At 42.0% G+C, this 19,952-nt stretch overlaps 1 protein-coding gene across 5 annotated transcripts in view; it reads left to right on the forward strand.

Moving 5' to 3' along the window:
• The window catches only part of SCN8A (sodium voltage-gated channel alpha subunit 8), a 154,887-nt gene that overhangs the window by 42,736 nt on the left and 92,199 nt on the right, over positions 1-19,952 (forward strand). For 4 of the 5 annotated variants that reach the window (XM_053292582.1, XM_053292584.1, XM_053292581.1 and 1 more), the window contains exon 3: positions 12,432-12,549. The exons of the other annotated variant lie outside the window; for it this stretch is intronic. In XM_053292582.1, the coding sequence (XP_053148557.1) occupies positions 12,432-12,549 (118 nt within the window). The remainder of the gene's footprint in view (positions 1-12,431; positions 12,550-19,952) is intronic. 5 annotated transcript variants of the gene reach the window in all.

Genomic DNA, 19,952 nt, shown 5'->3' on the forward strand with positions numbered 1-19,952 from the left:
GCCACACTGGCCAGCCAGCTGCCTCAGGGAAGCCCACAAATACAAAATCTAGGCAAAAACACATCTTTTGCTGTTGCATCCTAGAAACCGGCATTCGAAGGTATACTGCTTCCCAAGCTGGAGGTATCATTGATAAACCTATCCTCTATGAATTTATCAAATCCCCTGTTAAAACTATCAGCTAGTGGACATCTACACATACTATAGCTGTGAGTTCTATAAATTAATTACATACTGTGTGAAGTTTTGTCAAATCTCTTGCCAATCACTGAACAAGATAACATGGAAAGAGAGAAAGCTGATACATAATAAAACCAACAACTGTTCTCTTGTCATTCCATCCATCATTTTTGATGGGCCTTTGGATAGTAAATTTATAAATTTCTGTCATGTTCCCCAACCCTTTTGTTGCCTTTTCTTCTTCACTAAAAAGCTCCAAACATTGTGTCATTTCCACGTAGGGATGATTCTCCATTCCTCTGAGCCCTTTTCTGTATTTTTTCCCTTCCTGCTATATAACTTTTATTCTCCAGGCCTGTAGTTCCCAACCTGGGTTCCTCCAGATGTTGCTGATCTACAACTCCCATCATCCCCAGCCACAATAAATTGTAGCTGGGAATGATGGGAGATGTAGTTCAGCAACGTCTGGAGGAAGCCAGGTTGGGAACCACTGCTCTAGGCATTTAGTCTCTAGGGCAATGTAGTGACCAGTAAATAGAAAATAGTGTGGCTGCACTGTAGATGTAAGGACACTGTGATATTGCCAGTTTTGTTTTCAATCCGTTTCCTCATGATCCATAGCATGGAATTGGCCTTTTTCACACCTGCACACTGGGTCCACATTCACACTGAGGCATCCACACAGCAGCCAAGATATCTCTCCTGATTAGCCACTGCCAGCTCAGACCCTGTCAGTCGTGGTGATTGGTTCTCTGGCCACACCCTCCAGTGCTTGTTTTGTATGTCTAAAAAAGACTGCAATAAATCCTTGGGTGAGCAGTTTGTAGATAAACTCCTGGGTCTAGAATTTATCACTGTCAGTTCTGATCAAATGGCAGGGAAATTTGCAGCATATTGTACACAATGACAGCTGAAAAAATAACTTGTTCACCCTTCCCTGTATTTTCACGTTTGGTCAGCAAGTATCTTGTCTTGGATTCACCTATGTCTCAAGGTTGCATATTTACTTCTCTTCATTTCTGAAGTAAGATTTGCACTTTCCAGTTTCACATTTTAGGTTGCTTAAGCCTGCTTGCAAAGGCAAACCCTCAGACCCTGAAGATGCTGCTTTGCCTTCATAGATGCATGGGTGCCAAGATTAGTGGTGACGAAAAAGCACTCTGTTATTTATTTATTTATTTATTTATTTATTTAACGAACATGATTTTATACCACTCAAAACTCACATCTCTGGGTGGTTTACAACAAAGCAAACAGAAAACAGAAAAAAGTTTAAATATTAGTTAAAATAAATGACAACAAAAATTAAAACACCAGTTAAAACAAAATAAATGATACAGCAGAAGTTGAAACACTACAACAATTCAAACCTTAAAACATTTTAAACAATGTTAAAACTATTAAAACAATATTTCATTAAAAGCCTGGGTGAATAGATACATCTTTAAAGACTTTTTAAAAGTTGTCAGAGATGCGGAGGCTCTTATTTCAGCAGGGAGCGTGTTCCAAAGCTTTGGGGCAGCAGCGGAGAAGGCCTGTCCCCATGTAGCCACCAAGGAACACTTGAGCAATGAAAGCTTGTTGTCTGCTAAGATCAAGCAAGATGCACAGATATAGATCCAAGTATGTACTAAAATACAACCCTACCTAGAATTCACTTGGAGAAGGGAGTGTGGCACCATGGGCTGATTTACACAAATAGCATGTGATACAATCTCTGCTGGACTACACCTTTTCACACTGCAGGTATGAAACGGGGTGCTACAGCCGAGCAAGCCCTTTCCAGCAGCACCCACAATAAGCTCATCAGCAGGCAAATGCCTTCCTAAATGTCTGGCAACGTTTTTGCCAGACAGTGAAAAGTAATTGTTGGTGGGGCTCTCTGTAGGTAGAGTGTTCCACAACCCAGGCTCCACCACTGAAAAGATTCTGGCCACCATACCTCTGAAGGAGGCAGGACACTGAGCAAGGTCTCAAAGTTTGAGTAGGTTGTTACAGGAGGGAGTGATCCTTAAAGATCCCAGGCCTTAAAAGTATTTGGAGCCGGGCTGCACAACTTCAGCCCTCCTGCAGATGATGAACTACAATTCCCATCATACCTGACTATTGACCACTGCGGCTGAGGATGATGGGAGTGATAGTCCAAACACAGGTGGAGGGCTAAAGTTGTGTGGCCCTGATTTATAGCATTAAAGGTAATGACCAGCACCTTGAATTGTGCTCGGAAGCAAATTGGGAGCCAATGCAAACAAGAAAGCAGGGAAGTCACTCAATCCCTACCATGAGCTCCTGCAATAGCCTAGCCATTGCATTCTGTAATGCAGTTTGCTGGTCAATGACCGAATAAACTTATAACTAACTTCTGTAATGCAGTGTACTGTAGTTTCCAGACATTTTTCAAGGGCAGCCCCATGTAGAGCATGTTACAGTAGTCATGCTTCAATGTGGCCAAGGCCTGAGTGGTAGCCCCACATGCAACATGTTGCAGCAGACAATTCTGGAAGTTACAAGAGCATGAATAAGCTATTTCTATTGAGGATTCCAAGCTGATACACCAGTCAAAGGATATACCCCACTATACAGTTCATCAGTCACACACAAAAAGTGTACATGGATCGGGTGGGCAAGGCATAGACATGTATAGATGCTCATGATGTGTTCATAATGTGGCAGTCAGTAACTGACCGGGATTAGTTATGAGTCTGTAGCTTCCAGCACAATTCAAGGTACTGGTGCTGACAAAAGAAGCTCTAAATAGCCCAGATACCTGCAGGATTGCCTTCTCCCATATAAATCCTTCCATATGCTTAGATTATCTGAGGAAAACTGTGCTCCTGGTGGTACAGCTGTTGTGAGTGTAGGATAGCCCCTGCTAGTTGAGGAAAGTGATACCTTTTGAAGTGATGGTGCTCATATATTTAGCAGGGGAAAGAGCAACTGTTCCTATCCAACCCCAGCACAAAATCCTTCCAGTGGTTGCTGCTGGTGTCTACCTTATATTTCCTTTCAGATTTTGAGCCTTTTTGGGACAGGGAACCATCTTATTTATCTTTTATATATTCTTCTATGTAAACCACTTTGAGCACTTTTGTTGAAAAGGTGTATATAAATATCCGTAGTGTTAGTAGTAGAAGGATGGTAAAGGGACAAGGGCTTTTTGGTGATGGTGCCCTCTTTGTGAAATTTTCTCCCTAAGGAAGCCTATCTGCTCCAAGTTCTTGTAGCTTATAAAGGTAAAGGTAATGTTGTGCCAACGAGTTGGTGACGACTCCTGGCAACCACAGTCCCATGTGGTTTTCTTTGGTAGCATACAGGAGGGGTTTACTAGGGATGTGTGAAATGATTTGGGTACAAAATGATTTGTACCCGAATCTGGCTGATTCGGGTGATTTGTAGAAAAAACAAATCATCCCTGTCCTCAATTGCCCAGATTCGGGTACAAAACAAATCACCCCAGTTTCGGACCTGAAAAATTTGGAGATTCAGACCTCCATTTTGTGGCCAAAATGGGTTGAGTGGTAGTGCCCAAAGCTACCACCCAAATTTTAAAGAAGTTGGGCAAAGGAGTGATTTTTAAAGAGTTTTCCCCATAGTCTGGGAAACATACCAGCGGGGATTCAAACCAGCAACTTCTTGTTCCCTAGGCAAGTTACTTCCCTGCTGCGCCATTAGGTGGATCTTCAAGCTTATAGGACAGATTAAAACCTGGGTATTTCAGATGTTTGCGATGATGATGATGATGATGATAATTAAACAACTTTATTTGGTAGTCGCCGCATAACAAATTGTTCTCTGGATGGCTCACAACAGAGGATTAAAACATACAATAAAAACACATAACACATTAAATCATAACAGACCAAAAAAAAAGGTTAAAAGAAAATACAAAATACAATACAAAGCAGCTTAAAAGCACATTTTAAAATTAGTTAAAAATCAGAACAAATTTGAAAACCCAAATTTAAGAGGCCTGGGTGAACAAAAAGGTCTTTACCTGGCATCTAAAAGAACAAAGTGATGAAACCAAGCAAACCTCACTTTAGAGGCTGTTCCATAAATGGGGTGCAATAGCAAGCTGCAGGGGTTGCTGTCTATGTTGTCGTTGGTGGTGGTGGTTGCTGCTGCTGCTGCTGCTGATTTTAGCTGGCTGGGTATTTTTAATTGTGGGGAGGGGGCATTGCATAACGGTAAAGCGTTGTAGCTCAGTAGTGCAGCACATGCTTTGCAGGTTCAGTCTCTGGCATCTCCAGGTAGGCCTGGGGGAAAGCCCTGCCTGAAACCTTGGAGAGCTGCTGCCAGTCTGTGCAGAAAACATTAACTGGCAGTCAACCATAGATCAATCAGTGGTCTGGCTCAATATAAGCCAGCTTCATACGTTCATTTTGTAAGCTGCCTTGAAGGCCCTGCCAGGGCCAGAGTTAACACACATTTATTCAGTAATAATAACAACAACAAACAAACAAACATCTGCCACACAATACAACAGATATAACTAGTCAAGAAGAAAGAAAAACAAGTTAAAATAATCGACATAGCAATACCGGGGGATAGCAATAGAAGAAAAAGAAATAGAAAAACTCATAAAATACAAAGATCTACAAATTGAAATTGAAAGGCTGTGCCAGAAAAAGACCCAAATAATCCCAGTGGTAACTGGCGCCCTAGGTGCAATTCCAAAACAACTTGAAGAGCACCTCAACACCATAGGGGCCACAGAAATCACCATTAGCCAATTACAAAAAGCAACTTTACTGGGAACAGCCTATATTTTGCGACGATATCTATAATAACCAACAGTATTGACGATAAAATTCAGCCATCCCAGATCCTTGGGAAGGACTCGATGTCTGGATTGACAAACCAGTCAATAACACCTGTCTGACTGTGTAAACAAGAAATAATAATGTTTCTGCAGTCTCACCTAATCACAGTGCACATTTGGCACATGGGAGGAGGCACTTTGTCACGACCCAGCTCCGGGAAGCAACCAGAACTCCAACACAGGGGGGGGAGGAGGAGAAAACCTGACCAGAAAGGCCAACCGCAGCAGCTGCAGAGATGCCCCTGATCCAGGCCCCAAGACAGAGCCTAAGCTTATCCGTAAGGAGCCCCTTGAGACAGATACCTCTCAGCTTGGGCCCTCCAGGAGCGGCTCTCCCTGACCTGAATAAGGGGAGGGAGATTGCACTTCCTGGTATCTGGATTGCACTTCCTGGTATCTGCTTGTTGCCACTACAGATCACACACCAGGCAGGAGTTACTGGAAATGTGAGGGCAGGGCAGGCTCCAGGCCAGGGAGGAGCGACCTCTTTAAGACTCGCCCCTCCTTTGGAAAGGGGTGGAGCTGAGAAGGGACAGTCAGACCCAGAGGAGTACTTAGCAGGCTCTGTTGTGCTCCAATCATTGCCAGAGCAAGTTGTGTGGAGCTGACAAGTTCTCTGCAGTTCCCATCTGATCCTCTAACCTGTTACCTCCACCCTCAGGAATCCCTAAGGCTGCTGCTAATGCTCAGAAGTCCTGACTCAGGACAGGGAATTCTTGGTCCCCAGGACTTGTTCCGATACCACTCTATATATGGAGTCTCCACACTGAGTTGGCATATGAGCCTGCCTGTAGAAATCTAGCATGTCAGGGAGAAACATGCTTAGTCTTCCCTCTGGTTCATTAACTGTCTATATGCTGAGAGTTTTTGTGTAGGAGAATATTCAAGCATGTCATCCTTCACTGGTCCGTTCAAAGAAGACTGCATAGTACCATGTGTTGTCGCTGCACATTTGAATTGGAGAAATCTATTTTGTCTGGATCAATGCAGCTTCCTAGTATTGACAGTAATGCAACATATTTGGGCCAAAAGCATTCCTTTGATTCCAAAGTTGTGGACCCAGCGTGGTGTAGTGGTTAGAGTGCTGGACTAGGACCGGGGAGACCCAAGTTCAAATCCCCATTCAGCCATGAAACTAGCTGGTTGACTCTGGGCCAGTCACTTCTCTCTCAGCCTAGCCTACTTCACAGGGTTGTTGTGAAAGAGAAACTTAAGTATGTAGTACACCGCTCTGGGCTCCTTGGAGGAAGAGTGGGATATAAATGTAATAATAATAATAATAAAAAGTTTCTGCATGATTGAGAAGAAAGCTGTTTGATAGTTAAGAAATTAGGCTGACATCCAGAAGAACTGGGTTCAGAACTGGGTTCAGCCACACCTTTTGCATCTTGCTGTATGTGTAGACCAGGCCTGAATTCAGTGAAGTGAACATAGGATTGGTGCTTTCAGTGTTTTAACTCTGTTTCTTTCTGTTTGGGAGGCCCACAAGAACCTAATCTTTTTCCTTCACAAGATTTCTATTCAAGCAGGCATTTGATTTGATTGTACTTTAGTGAGTATGAGCCAGTCTTATGTTTGGGTTTTTAATCTGAAATCGTTTTAATGCATTTTAGTGTAATTTTATTGCTGTTTGATACTGTAAGTTGCCCAGAGTTTCCCTAGGAAAAGAAAGGTAGGGAGTGTATATATACAAATAAGTATGCAGCTCATTTTGGTAGAGTTTAACTTCAAGCACTGGATAGTGCTAAATGTCTCATCATACAAGTTCTCGTTGTAGGACCAACTATATGCATATTTTGTAATGGGGTTCTATCATATTACTTTGGTCACACCTTTATTTTGAATTGCGGCACCCCATCAGTTCGTCAACTTTGATTTGGACCATTACACTCTTTACATAAAGTTATACTTTGCAAAGGATAAATGGCACATTTTGGTATTTATATATCAGACTGTTTTTATAGCACTGAATGACATACAGAGCATGGAAGCACCAGTACAGCAAGAGAGCAGTCTAACAGAACTTCCCAACTAATTGACCCAGTATAGCAAGGAAGCAGCCATTTTTAACATCCTCCTCTTCCCCAGAAAGCCCACTGTGCCACCCGAAAATATGTCCCTGAGTGATGCGCAGCCCTCAGAGACATATTTTCAGGTGTCACAGAGGGCTTCCTGGAGAAAGGGAGGATGTCAGAAATGACTGCTTCCTTGCTACTGCTACACCGGTGGAATTAGTTGGGAAGTTCTGTTAGGCTGCTGTCTTGCTGCACCAGCACTTCTATGCTCTGAATGTCAGCCAGTGCTTGCAAACCTCTGTGGCATGCAGGTGTCTTTATCAAGGAGATTTGTTTGGCTGCAGTTCCCTGTTGATTGTACACGGGGTGGCAAACTCAGATTTCCCTCAGTTGCAAGTGTGAAGCGTCCCTTTAACTCACACGAATGGAAGAGAAACAACCTTTTTCATGAGAAAGCAATAAAGATGCAATGCAATTTGTGGGAATGGATGCCAACTCGAATATGCCTGAATGTGTACCTCACCTTTGGAGATATGGTTGGCAATGAGCATAGTCTTTTCATTTCCTGTACTACATTTTACAGATTAAAGGGTTCTGCACCATTAATTTAGACAACCTGTTGCTCACATTTGTTTGTATCAATTTTATTTATTTCAAGAGAAACATATTCATTAATAATAATAATAATAATAATAATAATAATATCTACTTCTGAGAACTCTATCACACTCTAGCATGACCAAGAAAAGAATCCAGGGTGAGATTATGTAGAGCTGGTTGCATTTTAAAAGTCTAATCTATGATACAAAATAAATGGGCAGAAACTGGAATACTGGGTGGGTGGGAGAACTGTGCTCTGGGGTCACCAAGGGCAACTTCATCCCTTGCCCCACGATATTTTTAAAAAGCCATTAATTTGCTTTTTTCCTCTTATATGAATATCTGTTATTCAGTTGTGGACAGCATGTTAGTATGAGCAAAACCTGCCAGCCACCCTTGACAATGGATGGCCCATCCATCACCAACCAATGTAGGTGTGTAATGTGGGTGTGCAAGGTCTCTGCACACAGGCACCAAGGATTCCTGCAGTATACAACCATTCTGTACAGCCATCTGTTGCCCATTGTAATGACAGGCATTTCACTAATACACAGTAGTCAGCAATAGTTACTAAAAAAGATCTGCAATGCGAGCCAAGGTGACCGTTTAAAGAATGCTGAGGGTGATGGAATTCTCAGCAGAGTGGCACATGCAAGAGAATTACACACACACACACACCCGGGCTGGTTCAAATGGTACTGTGTCTGACTGGCCATGTGCTAAGGATATAAGTGTGCACATCTCTTCTGCCCTGTACTGTACTATTCCTTAATCACATGGGAGGAAGCATGAAAGGGTATGTCAAAACCACCCCTCTACACGTGGTCCAGATAGGAACCAAACATGACTTTAAAGTAGTGCTTTAAATACTACTACTTTGAAGTCATTTTTGGACTGCAAGTACAGGAGCGGTTAAGGCAGGGCTGCACAACTCCAGCCCTCCTGCAGATGTTTGACTACTACTCCCATAATTCCTGACGATTGGTCGCTATGGCTGCGGATGGTGGTAGTTCTAGTCCAAAGACAGCTGGAGGGCTGAAGATGTGCAAACCAAGGTCTCAACTGCTCCTCTATTTTCAGGAACCCACAGTTAAGGATCGGTGTGCTGGGGAGGAGATGTGTGCTCACAGCACATTCCAAACTGCCACATGAGGCAGACAAAGTATGGTCTAAACGTGCTCACAAAATATCTTCAGGACTGAAGTCATGAAGTGTTAGGGTCATAAGTCTATAAATCCAGAAAATCTCTCTCTCTTCTTATAGCCTTGGGTTATACGATTTCTCTATAGGAAATACTTCCAAGTCAGGAAGGTTGTGCCATCAAAATTAAATGTTTTGCAACAGCTTGTTGAAATTCTTGGTTGTGATTGCTGACTTGTGATTTCTAAATTACGTGTGCTGTTTTTCCAACATACTGCATATATGGCACTTGTATTCTGTAACATGCATTGCATTGTTGGATTTGCAGGTATTATTCTGTTTATTTAAAAAAGTTTTGCCAGTTATTCTCTTTTGAAGATGAGCATTTACCTAAGGTAAGTACAGGTGATACAATATCTAGATTCACAGTGATGTGTTCCAGAATAGATAGTTTTATTTCACAAGTAATCTACAAAATTTAAGAGTTTGGTGAACATAAGAACAGCCCTGCTGGATCAGGCCCAAGGCCCATCTAGTCCAGCATCCTGTTTTGCACAGTGGCCTACCAGTTGCCTCTGGGAAGCCCACAGGCAGGAGCTGTAGGCTGATGGCATGCCCTCTCTTCTGCTGAAGGCACGCCCTCTCTCCTGCTATTAGTCCCCTGCAACTGGTATTCAGAGGCATCCTGCCTCTGAGACTGGATTTGGCCTATAGCCCTCTGACTAGTAGCCGTTGATAGACCTCTCCTCTATGAAGTTATCCAAACCCCTCTTAAAGCCATCCAGGTTGTTGGCTGTCACCACATCTTGTGGCAGAGAATTTCATATTTGAGTTATTTATGAACTCTTGAATGGATGCCGTCTGGCCCTGGCAGTTTGCAAGTTTTTAATTTTTCCCGACAGTTTAGGACGCCATCTCATGTCACCTCTATTTGACTCAGTTCTTTAGCTTCCGCCCCTGAGAAGCCCAGTTCAGGAACAGGTATATGCTCAGTATCCTCTGTCGTGAAGACAGATGCAAAGAACTTATTTCGCTTCTCTGCAATCTCCATATCATCCTTAATAATCCCTTTCACTCCCTCATTGTCTAATGGTCCAGCTGCCTCCCTGGCAGGTTTCCTGCTTCTGATGTGTTTAAAGGTTTTGTTATTCCTCTTGATGCTTTTCGCTAAATGTTCCTCAAACTCTCTTTTCACCTCCCTTATTGTCACCTTGCATTTCTTTTGCCAGAGTTTGTGTTTCTTTCTGTTCTCTTCATTTGGACAGGACTTCCAATTTTTTCGTTCCAATTTTATTCTTCCCCTTTATAGCTTCCTTGACTTTACGTGTTAGCCATGCTAGCATCCTCCCGGTCTTGGTGGTACCTTTCCTCCTTTTTGGTATGCATTCTAACTGGGCTTCTAGTATTGTAGTTTTAAGTAAACTCTGTGCATTCTGGAGTAAAATGACTCTCCTGATTTTCCCTTTCAGTTTTTTTCCCACCAAACTCCTCATTTTCGAGAAGTTTCTTCTTTTGAGTGGGATATATCTGAGAGACAAACGAGATAGTATTTCTTTTTATGTGCCCTGGGTGAATGGAACTCCAGTCCAAGTAAACATGAGTATCAGTGTCTCTCTCTCAATTGCGCTATTGGATCAGACCTAAGTTTGCCGAACACTATGTGGTGCGACAGTCAGTACCCGCTCAAAACTACAAGGAGAGATCACCTGAGAAAATATCTCTGCGCTGCACTCCCTGTGTGTGGTTGGACATACCCAACCCTGCTCCGGGTCAAGCAGAAGCAGCAAAGGGGTTGGTCTGGCTTGGTTCAAGCAGTAATCGTTTTTGCTCGCTTGCTGCTGGGGTAGAAAAGAGGAATGAGTGAACTAGGCGTTTGTAATTGCCTGCAGGCTTTCCAAAAATTTTAATTCATGCAATAGGACCTTAATAAGCTGTGACTGAAAGCCGGGGGTGGGGAGTGTAAAGGGTAGCAAGAAATGTTGAGAGAGGGAGGCTGCTACCCCTTTTCTACCCCCTGGAGTCACCCCCAGGCTCCAATGGACTCACAGAGCTTCAAGTGAGCAGAGGCTGTCCATTCTTATCAGTCTTGAGGAGTGCTCTGCCGTTACATATAGATCATACCCCAGCTTCAAAGAGAATGATTCATTCCGTGCTTATATAAAGCTGTTTGCATGCATCAAATTCACACAAGGCTGTGGAGTGCAGCCATTGTATACAGGCACAGGTTTTGGTGTGTATACAGGAATTCAAGGGTTTGAATGTGCCTGGATCTGTATCAGTGTTCCCTGAGCTTGGGGTGGATTCCACACTGTTCCATGTGCACCCAAAAGCAAATGTTAGCTATAGTACTGCAAAAGATAGATATAACAGAAAAGGATGGAGAGGTCAGTAAAAAGGTATTAAAGACCTCCCAGATAAGGTAAACGTCAGACATGGTTTATACTGGGTAGGTGGGTGAAATGGAAGAGTTTTTCAAGCCAATGTGTAAGCAAAATCATATTTCGGATTCTGATTATTTGTCTATTGCTCTGCTATTGCTGCTGCTGTTTCTCTTATACTTGATTGTCTATATCTATGTGTGGATAACTCTGCCTGTGCTTTGTTGATCCAGCTGAATAAATGGGTGGTGCTTTGATACTAACTGTAATTTTATATATATATATATATATATATATATATATATATATATATATATATATATATATATATATATACACACGCACACGCACACACACACTTGGTTTTAGCCAAAAGGCCAAAACTCTGAATTCTCTTCAGATCGTGTGTGTGTGTGTGTTCACACATACACAAATGTTAGAATCTCAAAGTGCCACCCATTTACTCTTTTGGATCTTGTACTTGGATTGATTCTTACATACTTTTATCTGGATTGTACTGTTAATGTTTTTTTCTGATTTTGTAAGCTGCCTTAAGGACTTAGTTGCGGAAACAAAGGGTATAATTGATTTAAATAAGTAATATCTGTGGCTTCCTTTCTGAGAATCCTACAATTATGCAGAATGAAGTGGTAGACTGAGCTGATAGAATTCTTTGCTTCAAACATGCACACATTTTTGTATCAATGACTGTGCAGTTGTTTATTTTAAAAATGAACCTGAGTGCAGGTGCCTCAAATGCATGGTGAAGATAGGAAGTGTACTACTGTATGTGTGCTCAAGAGAATGTGTGAAGAATTATAAAAGCATACAGATCTGTATATGCATACATTGGACACAGATTGTATATCTGTTGAACATGGCATATGAACAAGGCTAGGAAGAAGGCCTTTTCTCCCTGATGTGCTAGTTTTACTACATACATATAATTTTTAATATGGGAAAACATTCCCAAGTATGACACCTCTGAATTACAGACTGAAGTGGTATAGTCCATAATTCTATTCATTCTGCATTGTGTGTAGAAAAAGCTGTGAAGACACTTAATGTATATATGTTTCTTAATATGCCATATTTTCCCCTTTAAAATGGCCTCAAAGCAGCTTACAACAAATGATAACACTACATCATAAATGAATATCAATGCAACTTAATACAATACAAATGTAATACTGCTGAAACAAGTTTGTCTAGAGATTGTTTAGATTGCATCAATGTTTTCTGCTTAGATATATACGGAACTAATTTTTTTTTCTTTCTCTCTCTCTTTCCCTGCAGACCTTTGTAGTACTAAACAGAGGCAAAACACTCTTCCGATTTAGTGCCACGCCTGCCTTGTACATTTTAAGTCCTTTTAATCTGCTTAGGAGAATAGCTATTAAAATTTTGATACATTCATATCCTTTTTATATTAACATCTATGGCCTGTTTTATAGATGTATTTTCTGACTAGTTGGTTTACTATACTGGCCAAAAAAAGTGTGAAGTAGGTTCACATCACATGATGCAACATCATTCATCTAGATAGTTAAGTGGGTATGAGAAAAGTCCAAATAACTGGAAGACCAGATAAATGGAAGTGCACTTTATTTGGGATTAAATAGTTAATTGGACTTGTGTACATGTGTGTGGTTGTGACAAAGAACATATGGATAAATAAGGGTTTGCAAGTGATTAGGACCAAATGTGCATTAGGTCCAAAACTCATCTTACATTTGCCACAGGGCAGCTGCTGAAAATGGCAGCCCATAGCAACTGATCCTTCTCCCCATCATAATGTTTGGAAGATCAAGCCTGCCGTGGTGTAAATCTCCATATCCCTGGTCTACAGTCATAATGGCCATGATGAGGAGGGCACGGAGACTGAACAGCATGACAGAAGAAGTTTCTCACTATCAAAACAAGCATTTTGGAACAAGTTTTCAAAGGAGTTTATGGCAACTTCCAACTTGCGGCATTGGGACTGCAGCCCGCCCCAGATTGAATCAGGACTATGTCAGAGAGAAGGGTTAACCCTTCTCCCCCCACATGCCACAGTCCCAGTCCAGATTGCTCACTCACACCTATTTGCTTTTTTCTGTTTTTAAAGACAGCTACACTGATGCACTTAACAGAATGTACAGTTTCACCCTAAGTTACCTCATGACTCGGGGTAGGTTCAGATGACATAGCAGCCAACCACTGATTCCTGGTGAGTGCACACTCCCAATGTGAGCCTCTGGTTCCCTGCATTCTGTGTTGTCCAAACCCACCAATGTCAGGTAGCTGAGCAGCACATCCCTCCGCCACTGGATCTCTGTAACCAAAGTTTGAAGTTGTCAGGTAGTGTCAGGTAGTGCAGGGAATGTCAGGTAGTGGAGCGGAAGTCAGTTAGTGGAGGGAAATGCAGTTCAGGCACCTGACATTGGTGGGCTTGGACATGGAAGGCATAGAACTAAGGGCCAGCAACACAAGCTCACCAGGAATCAATGGTGGGCGGCACCAGACTTGCCACCATGTCATCTGAACCAGCCCTAGGTGGTGGTGGTGTTAATATTTATGTCCTTAACGGACATGAAATATACCTTTTTAACAAAACAAAAGTGCTCAAAGTCGTTAACATAGCAGATTTATAAGGAAATGATTCCTTGTCCCAAAGGAGCTCACTATCTAAACCCAAGATAGACTCCAGCAACAGCCACTGAAGGGATGCTATGCCGGGGTTGAATAGGGACAGTTGCTCTCTCCCTGCAAAATATATGAGAATCCCTACTCTAGAAGATGCCTCTTTACCCAGTTAGCAGGGTTGGCTTAAGAGAGCTGAATATGTTAAAAAAATGTAAAGAAACACAGTGTCATTCCATTGGGGTATAGTATATATCTGTTAAACACAGATAAACCTCTCTCCTGTAGTTATGTTATCTCAGGAGACATTGTTGAGTGTCACAATTTTGTGATCTGGTAAAAATCAGATCTCCTAGCTGATTCCCACCCATAGGGGGATGGGCAAGAAAGGCACTTGTGCCGGGGAGGTGGAGATGCTTTTGTGTGGGAAAGCATCCAGAGGGGAAATAATTAAGCTGTCCCTCACCTGCACACATTTCCTCCACTCTCCGAAGTGCCACCACTGCTTTTCTTTAATTTAAAAAAAAAAAAAAAAAGGCCAGGAAACTGTTTCACAAATCTGTCATGTAATGTCTGGTTTGACCCTCACTTTTGCAGAAAACCTGGGCTTACTTGAGGATACAACAAATAGATTGGCCATATTTCCAGTGTAGGAGGAAGAATAATTCAGGATGTCATTTGAATCCATAGAAGACGTTTCTACACTTGGGAAAGTGACTAATTAATTAGAAATGAGAACCTTTTATTTTCTGTCTTAATCCATGAATCATCTCCAGGATCATTCACACATCTATGACTTCTGATTTAAGGTGTAATTCTGAAACAGCAGAGTGGACCTGCCTGCCATACAGTGAAGAGCAAGTGAGTTTTGTGAAGGAGTGAGATATACACACAATTTTTCTTTTGTCTCTATGATAACCAGATATATGGGGTTTGGAATCTTGATGGTGCTATTTACATGATTATTTTTATATATGTCTAGTATAGTGGCCCCATTCAGACATAACATGGAACTGCGGGTCCAATGGACCCGCGGTTCCATGCCCCCCTCCCCCTGCTCTCCCATCCACATTCAGACGTTGGGGATTGCTGCCGCTCTGCAGTCAGCTAGACTGCAGAGAGGCCAGGAAGCTGGCTGTGTGGGCTTTCTTCTTGATAGAAGGGCAGCCCACACAACCAATTGGGCCAGAGTGAGGGAGGAGCTTCCTTCCTCAACTCCAGTTGCAATCTGAAGTGAACTTCAGATTGGAGTTCACGAAGGGAACCTGTGGGTCACTATCCTCTGCAAACTCAATTTCCCCAAATTCGGACATGCGGGTTAGGAAACCGGAGGTGAAGGGACCTCCAGTTTCCTGTTACATCTGAATTCAGCATATACCTTAATGGAATGACATTCATACTGTTTTTATACATACTTTTTTAAAAAACATAATCAGTTCTCTGTAGCCTTCCCCCTCCCCATAATTAACTAGTGCATCTTTTGGGGAGATTTGCTTCTCCCCAGGCAATTACCTGTGACATATCATGGAAAGGTTACTGAAGTATTATGAAGTACAAGGCTAGAGACATCTTGTTTCTGAATCAACTGTTTGTATTACAGTTTTACAGCCTTGACATTAGGTGCTACGCATTGATGTGTGTCTGATCGTCTAAAGGTGAAAGGTGATGTTTTTGTTTTCACTGTTTAATATTCTCATGAGAGTTTGAATCAGTTTGAAATGTGAATGTGCAACCAAAAATTGGTCAGAATGCATGTTCAAGTCCAAATGCCTTTCTGTGTGTTCTGCTCTAACAATCACACATTCGCATTTGAGAGTGACTCACAGAGGTTATTTATTATTGATGTGTGAACATACCCTAAATGTGCATGTATGTGATACAATTAACAACACCTAGAGTCTGCCCCGGACTCTTTCAAATGCTCTTTTTGAAATGAATATTAGTTAATGTTGGTTTCCTGGATCCACTTTGAGCCTTTTGGATCTGGCATGTTTGGGAGTCCATAATCTGTGTCCTTTATGGGGAAATGATGGGTCTTGACTAGATTTAGTTCGTATATGCTTCTTTTTAAAAAGTGGCTTTTCATTAGCTATTTTCCCCCAAACCATCTTTTGAAATTTTTGCATGTGTCTTTTGTTTACAGTTTTGGCTGGAGTCGTGTTTGTTCTTCTGTTGTTGTTTTTTTACCCAAAAGTGAAAAATTGTTTCTTTTCCCCCTGCAGCTGTAACTTCATTTTGGAAAAGGGGGATGGTGCTTTTTAAATACATTGAGCCCTTTCTCATGTCCTGTGAGAAAGGGCAATAGGGTTAGTGGGGAGGAAGCCATGAAGAGCTTATCTCCCCGCCTCCTATCAGTTCCATCTCCTTGGGCAGGTGCATCGCCCGCCCAGACAAGCACCAGATGCTGCCGGTAGCTCCGAGGGTCAGGGAGCCAGGACGTGTCACCCCACCCCACTCCATGGAGTTCAAATAGCTGCAGCTGCTTACACTTGCTCCCTTAATCTCAATTTAGAGAGAGGCCCCATAGGCGGGTTTGCTGCTGCAGTGCTGCCAGGATTGAGCCTGATCCCACCAGTACACAAGCACGTGCAAAACCAAGCTGGTCTTCCTTAGCCTGGTTTTGAATAGCCTGTGCGAATAGCCTTATTATTTTTTAGCCTGTGTGAATAGCATTTTATTAATTATTATTATTTCTTGTTTACACAGTCAGACAGGTGTTATTGACTGGTTTGTCTTATCCAGACATTGAGTCCTTCCCAAGGACCTGGGATGGCTGAATTTTATTGTCAATGTTGTTGCTGTTGTTATAGATATCGTCACAGAATATAGGCTGTTCCCAGTATTATCATTATTATTTCTTGTTTACACAGTCAGACAGGTGTTATTGACTGGTTTGTTTTATCCAGACATCGAGTCCTTCCCAAGGACCTGGGATGGCTGAATTTTATTGTCAGTTGTTATAGATATCGTCGCAGAATATACAGGTGAAACTCGGAAAATTAGAATATCGTGCAAAAGTCCATTAATTTCAGTAATGCAAATTAAAAGGTGAAACTGATATATGAGACAGACGCATTACATGCAAAGTGAGATAAGTCAAGCCTTAATTTGTTATAATTGTGATGATCATGGCGTACAGCTCATGAAAACCCCAAATCCACAATCCCAGAATATTAGAATATTACATGGAACCAAGAAGACAAGGATTGTAGAATAGAACAATATCAGACTTCTGAAAAGTATAAGCATGCATATGTATTCAGTACTTGGTTTGGGCCCCTTTTGCAGCAATTACTGCCTCAATGCGGCGTGGCATGGATGCTATCAGCCTGTGGCACTGATGAGGTGTTATGGAAGACCAGGATGCTTCATTAGCGGCCTTCAGCTCTTCTGCATTGTTTGGTCTCATGTCTCTCATTCTTCTCTTGGCAATGCCCCATAGATTCTCTGTGGGGTCAGGTCAGGCGAGTTTGCTGGCCAATCAAGCACAGTACACTGTATACTTTTCGGAGGTCCGATATTGTTCTATTCTACAATCCTTGTCTTCTTGGTTCCATGTAATATTCTAATTTTCTGGGATTGTGGATTTGCAGTTTTCATGAGCTGTACGCCATGATCATCACAATTATAACAAATTAAGGCTTGACTTATCTCACTTTGCATGTAATGCGTCTGTCTCATATATCAGTTTCACCTTTTAATTTGCATTACTGAAATTAATGGACTTTTGCACGATATTCTAATTTTCCGAGTTTCACCTGTAGGCTGTTCCCAGTAAAGCTGCTATTTGTAATTGGCTGATGGTGATTTCTGTGGCCCCTATGGTGTTGAGGTGCTCTTCAAGGTCTTTTGGAACTGTACCCAGGGCGCCAATGACCACTGGGATTATTTTGGTCTTTTTCTGCCACAGCCTTTCAATTTCAGTTTGTAGATCTTTGTATTTGGTGATTTTTCTATTTCTTTTTCTTCTATTCTGCTATCCCCTGGTATTGCTATGTCGATTATTTTCACTTGTTTTTCTTTCTTCTCGACTACAGTTATATCTGGTGTATTGTGTGGCAGATGTTTGTCTGTTTGAGGTCGGAAGTCCCATAATATTTTTACATCTCCATTTTCTTCAACTTTTTCAATTTTATGGTCCCACCAATTTTTGGCTACAGGTAGCTTGTATTTTTTGCAGATGTTCCAGTGTATCATCCCTGCTACCTTGTCATGCCTTTGTTTGTAGTCAGTCTGTGCGATCTTTTTACAACAGCTGATTAGGTGGTCCACGGTTTCATCTGCTTCTTTACAAAGGCGGTACTTGCTGTTTGTTGTTGACTTTTCTACTTTTGCTCTTATTGCATTTGTTCTTAGTGCCTGTTCTTGCGCAGCCAGTATTAAACCCTCTGTTTCTTTCTTCAAGTTGCCATTCTTAAGCCATTGCCAGGTCTTGGTGATGTCTGATTTTCCACTTATATTGTGCAAATATTATTGTGTCTATTATTATTATTATTATTATTATTATTATTATTATTAACAACATCTTTTGGATAACTTTGAAATACAAGTTCTGTTTTATTTTTAAAGAATGGTCTTCTATGGGAGTGAACACACATAGTAGCCCTGATCTGATTAACTGTAGTTGGATCATGGTCACTGAAGGCACTGGCCAACATGATGCACTGTCCCCCATGGATGGTAGGGACCCTCTGGAGAATGGAGCACTGCACTGCTGCCCAGAAATGGTTTAAAGTTCATTCCACAGAAGCCTCTACTCTTCATAGACTGAGTTGCCTTTGACATTGTGCAGCAACCCCAGCGGGTCCTTACCATTGATGTCAGATGGCGCATCATGTCAGTCATGATTTTTTAAACTTATATATTGCTCCGCTGCAAATGGAGCAACAAAAACATGGACTAACTACCCTGACACTTAGCAGTCCGGTTTGATAGTGAGAAAGTTCATCTGCATTCTGTAAAGCTCTTTGTGTCCATTTTAAGCACCCTTTTGATGTTGTTGAAGAGCATTAAGGGGCTCCTAGATGGAGGCCTTATAGCAATCCCAGTATTGATGCTTCAGCCTGTTAGACCAAGAGCTGAAATTCCCAATCAGAAAGAATACATGGCTCATTTTTTCTTGGACAGTGTCATTTCAGATTGCACATAGGGTATTGCATGTTTGAACACTGCCACATATGAGACAAAACTCATGCACACTCAAAGTAGCATGCCCTTGCTAACTGGCAAATAGGCACAATTTAAAGTGGTGACTCTTGTATATTTATGAGGTGCAACTATTCCTATTCAGCCCAGCTTAACTTCTGTTGCTGGGATCTCCTTTGTTTTCCTAGGTTTTTTAAGATTCTGAGCCCTTTGGAGGCAGAGAACTGCTTTCTTATATCTTTTGCTATGTAAGCCATGTCAAAAACTGCACCACATGATTCTTCTGATGGTGTGTTTTAACTCTAATTAAATGGCAACAGAGAATCTAGCAGAATCAATGCAGCTGGCATAAGTCTAAAAGAGCAGCTTGTGGAGAAAACACTATATGGGATCCTTTTCTGTAATAGCTGTAGAGTTTCTTCTTCCATTTCCAGTATAATGCTGCAGCATAAAATAAGCATAACTGACCAAGGATGGGAACCCATCATGGAGTTTCAGATGTGTTTTTAAGTAGACCAAAGACTTTCCTTGTAGATGGTAGCTGTTGTATCTGGGTGCACAGCAATCTGTAGGACTAAGATTCCAATGATCAAGGATTTGCCATTGTGACTACAAGGGAAGAAATGGGGAAAGGGGCTGACATCCAGAGCAGCGGCCTGAGGACATAGCAGGAGCTATGTCTCTACCGAGAGAAACTGCTCTTAATGCAGCCAAAGGCTCCCCAAGCAACACAGCATATGTGTGGGAAGAGAAGAGAGCAATATTAACTGAAATCCCCACCTCCAGAAGTGCTCTTTGCTTTCCAGAAACATTTTTTCTGAGGGTTATGCAACTCTCAGGGATATATTTCTGGAAGGTGAAGAGCACTTATGGTGGCAGGGGGAAATCAGCAATCATTGTTCCCCACTCCCCACCCACCCCACCGCCCGCACATGTGCTCTGCTGTTCGGAAAGCCTCTGTCCATCAGGATGCAGCTTCTTTCTGCAAAGATGTGGCTCAAGCTGAGTCCTCAAACTACTGCTCTGGATGTCTGCCACGATCACCCCTAT

This window comes from Hemicordylus capensis, chromosome 2 (assembly GCF_027244095.1).
Source record: "Hemicordylus capensis ecotype Gifberg chromosome 2, rHemCap1.1.pri, whole genome shotgun sequence".
Taxonomy (NCBI): Eukaryota; Metazoa; Chordata; class Lepidosauria; order Squamata; family Cordylidae; genus Hemicordylus; species Hemicordylus capensis.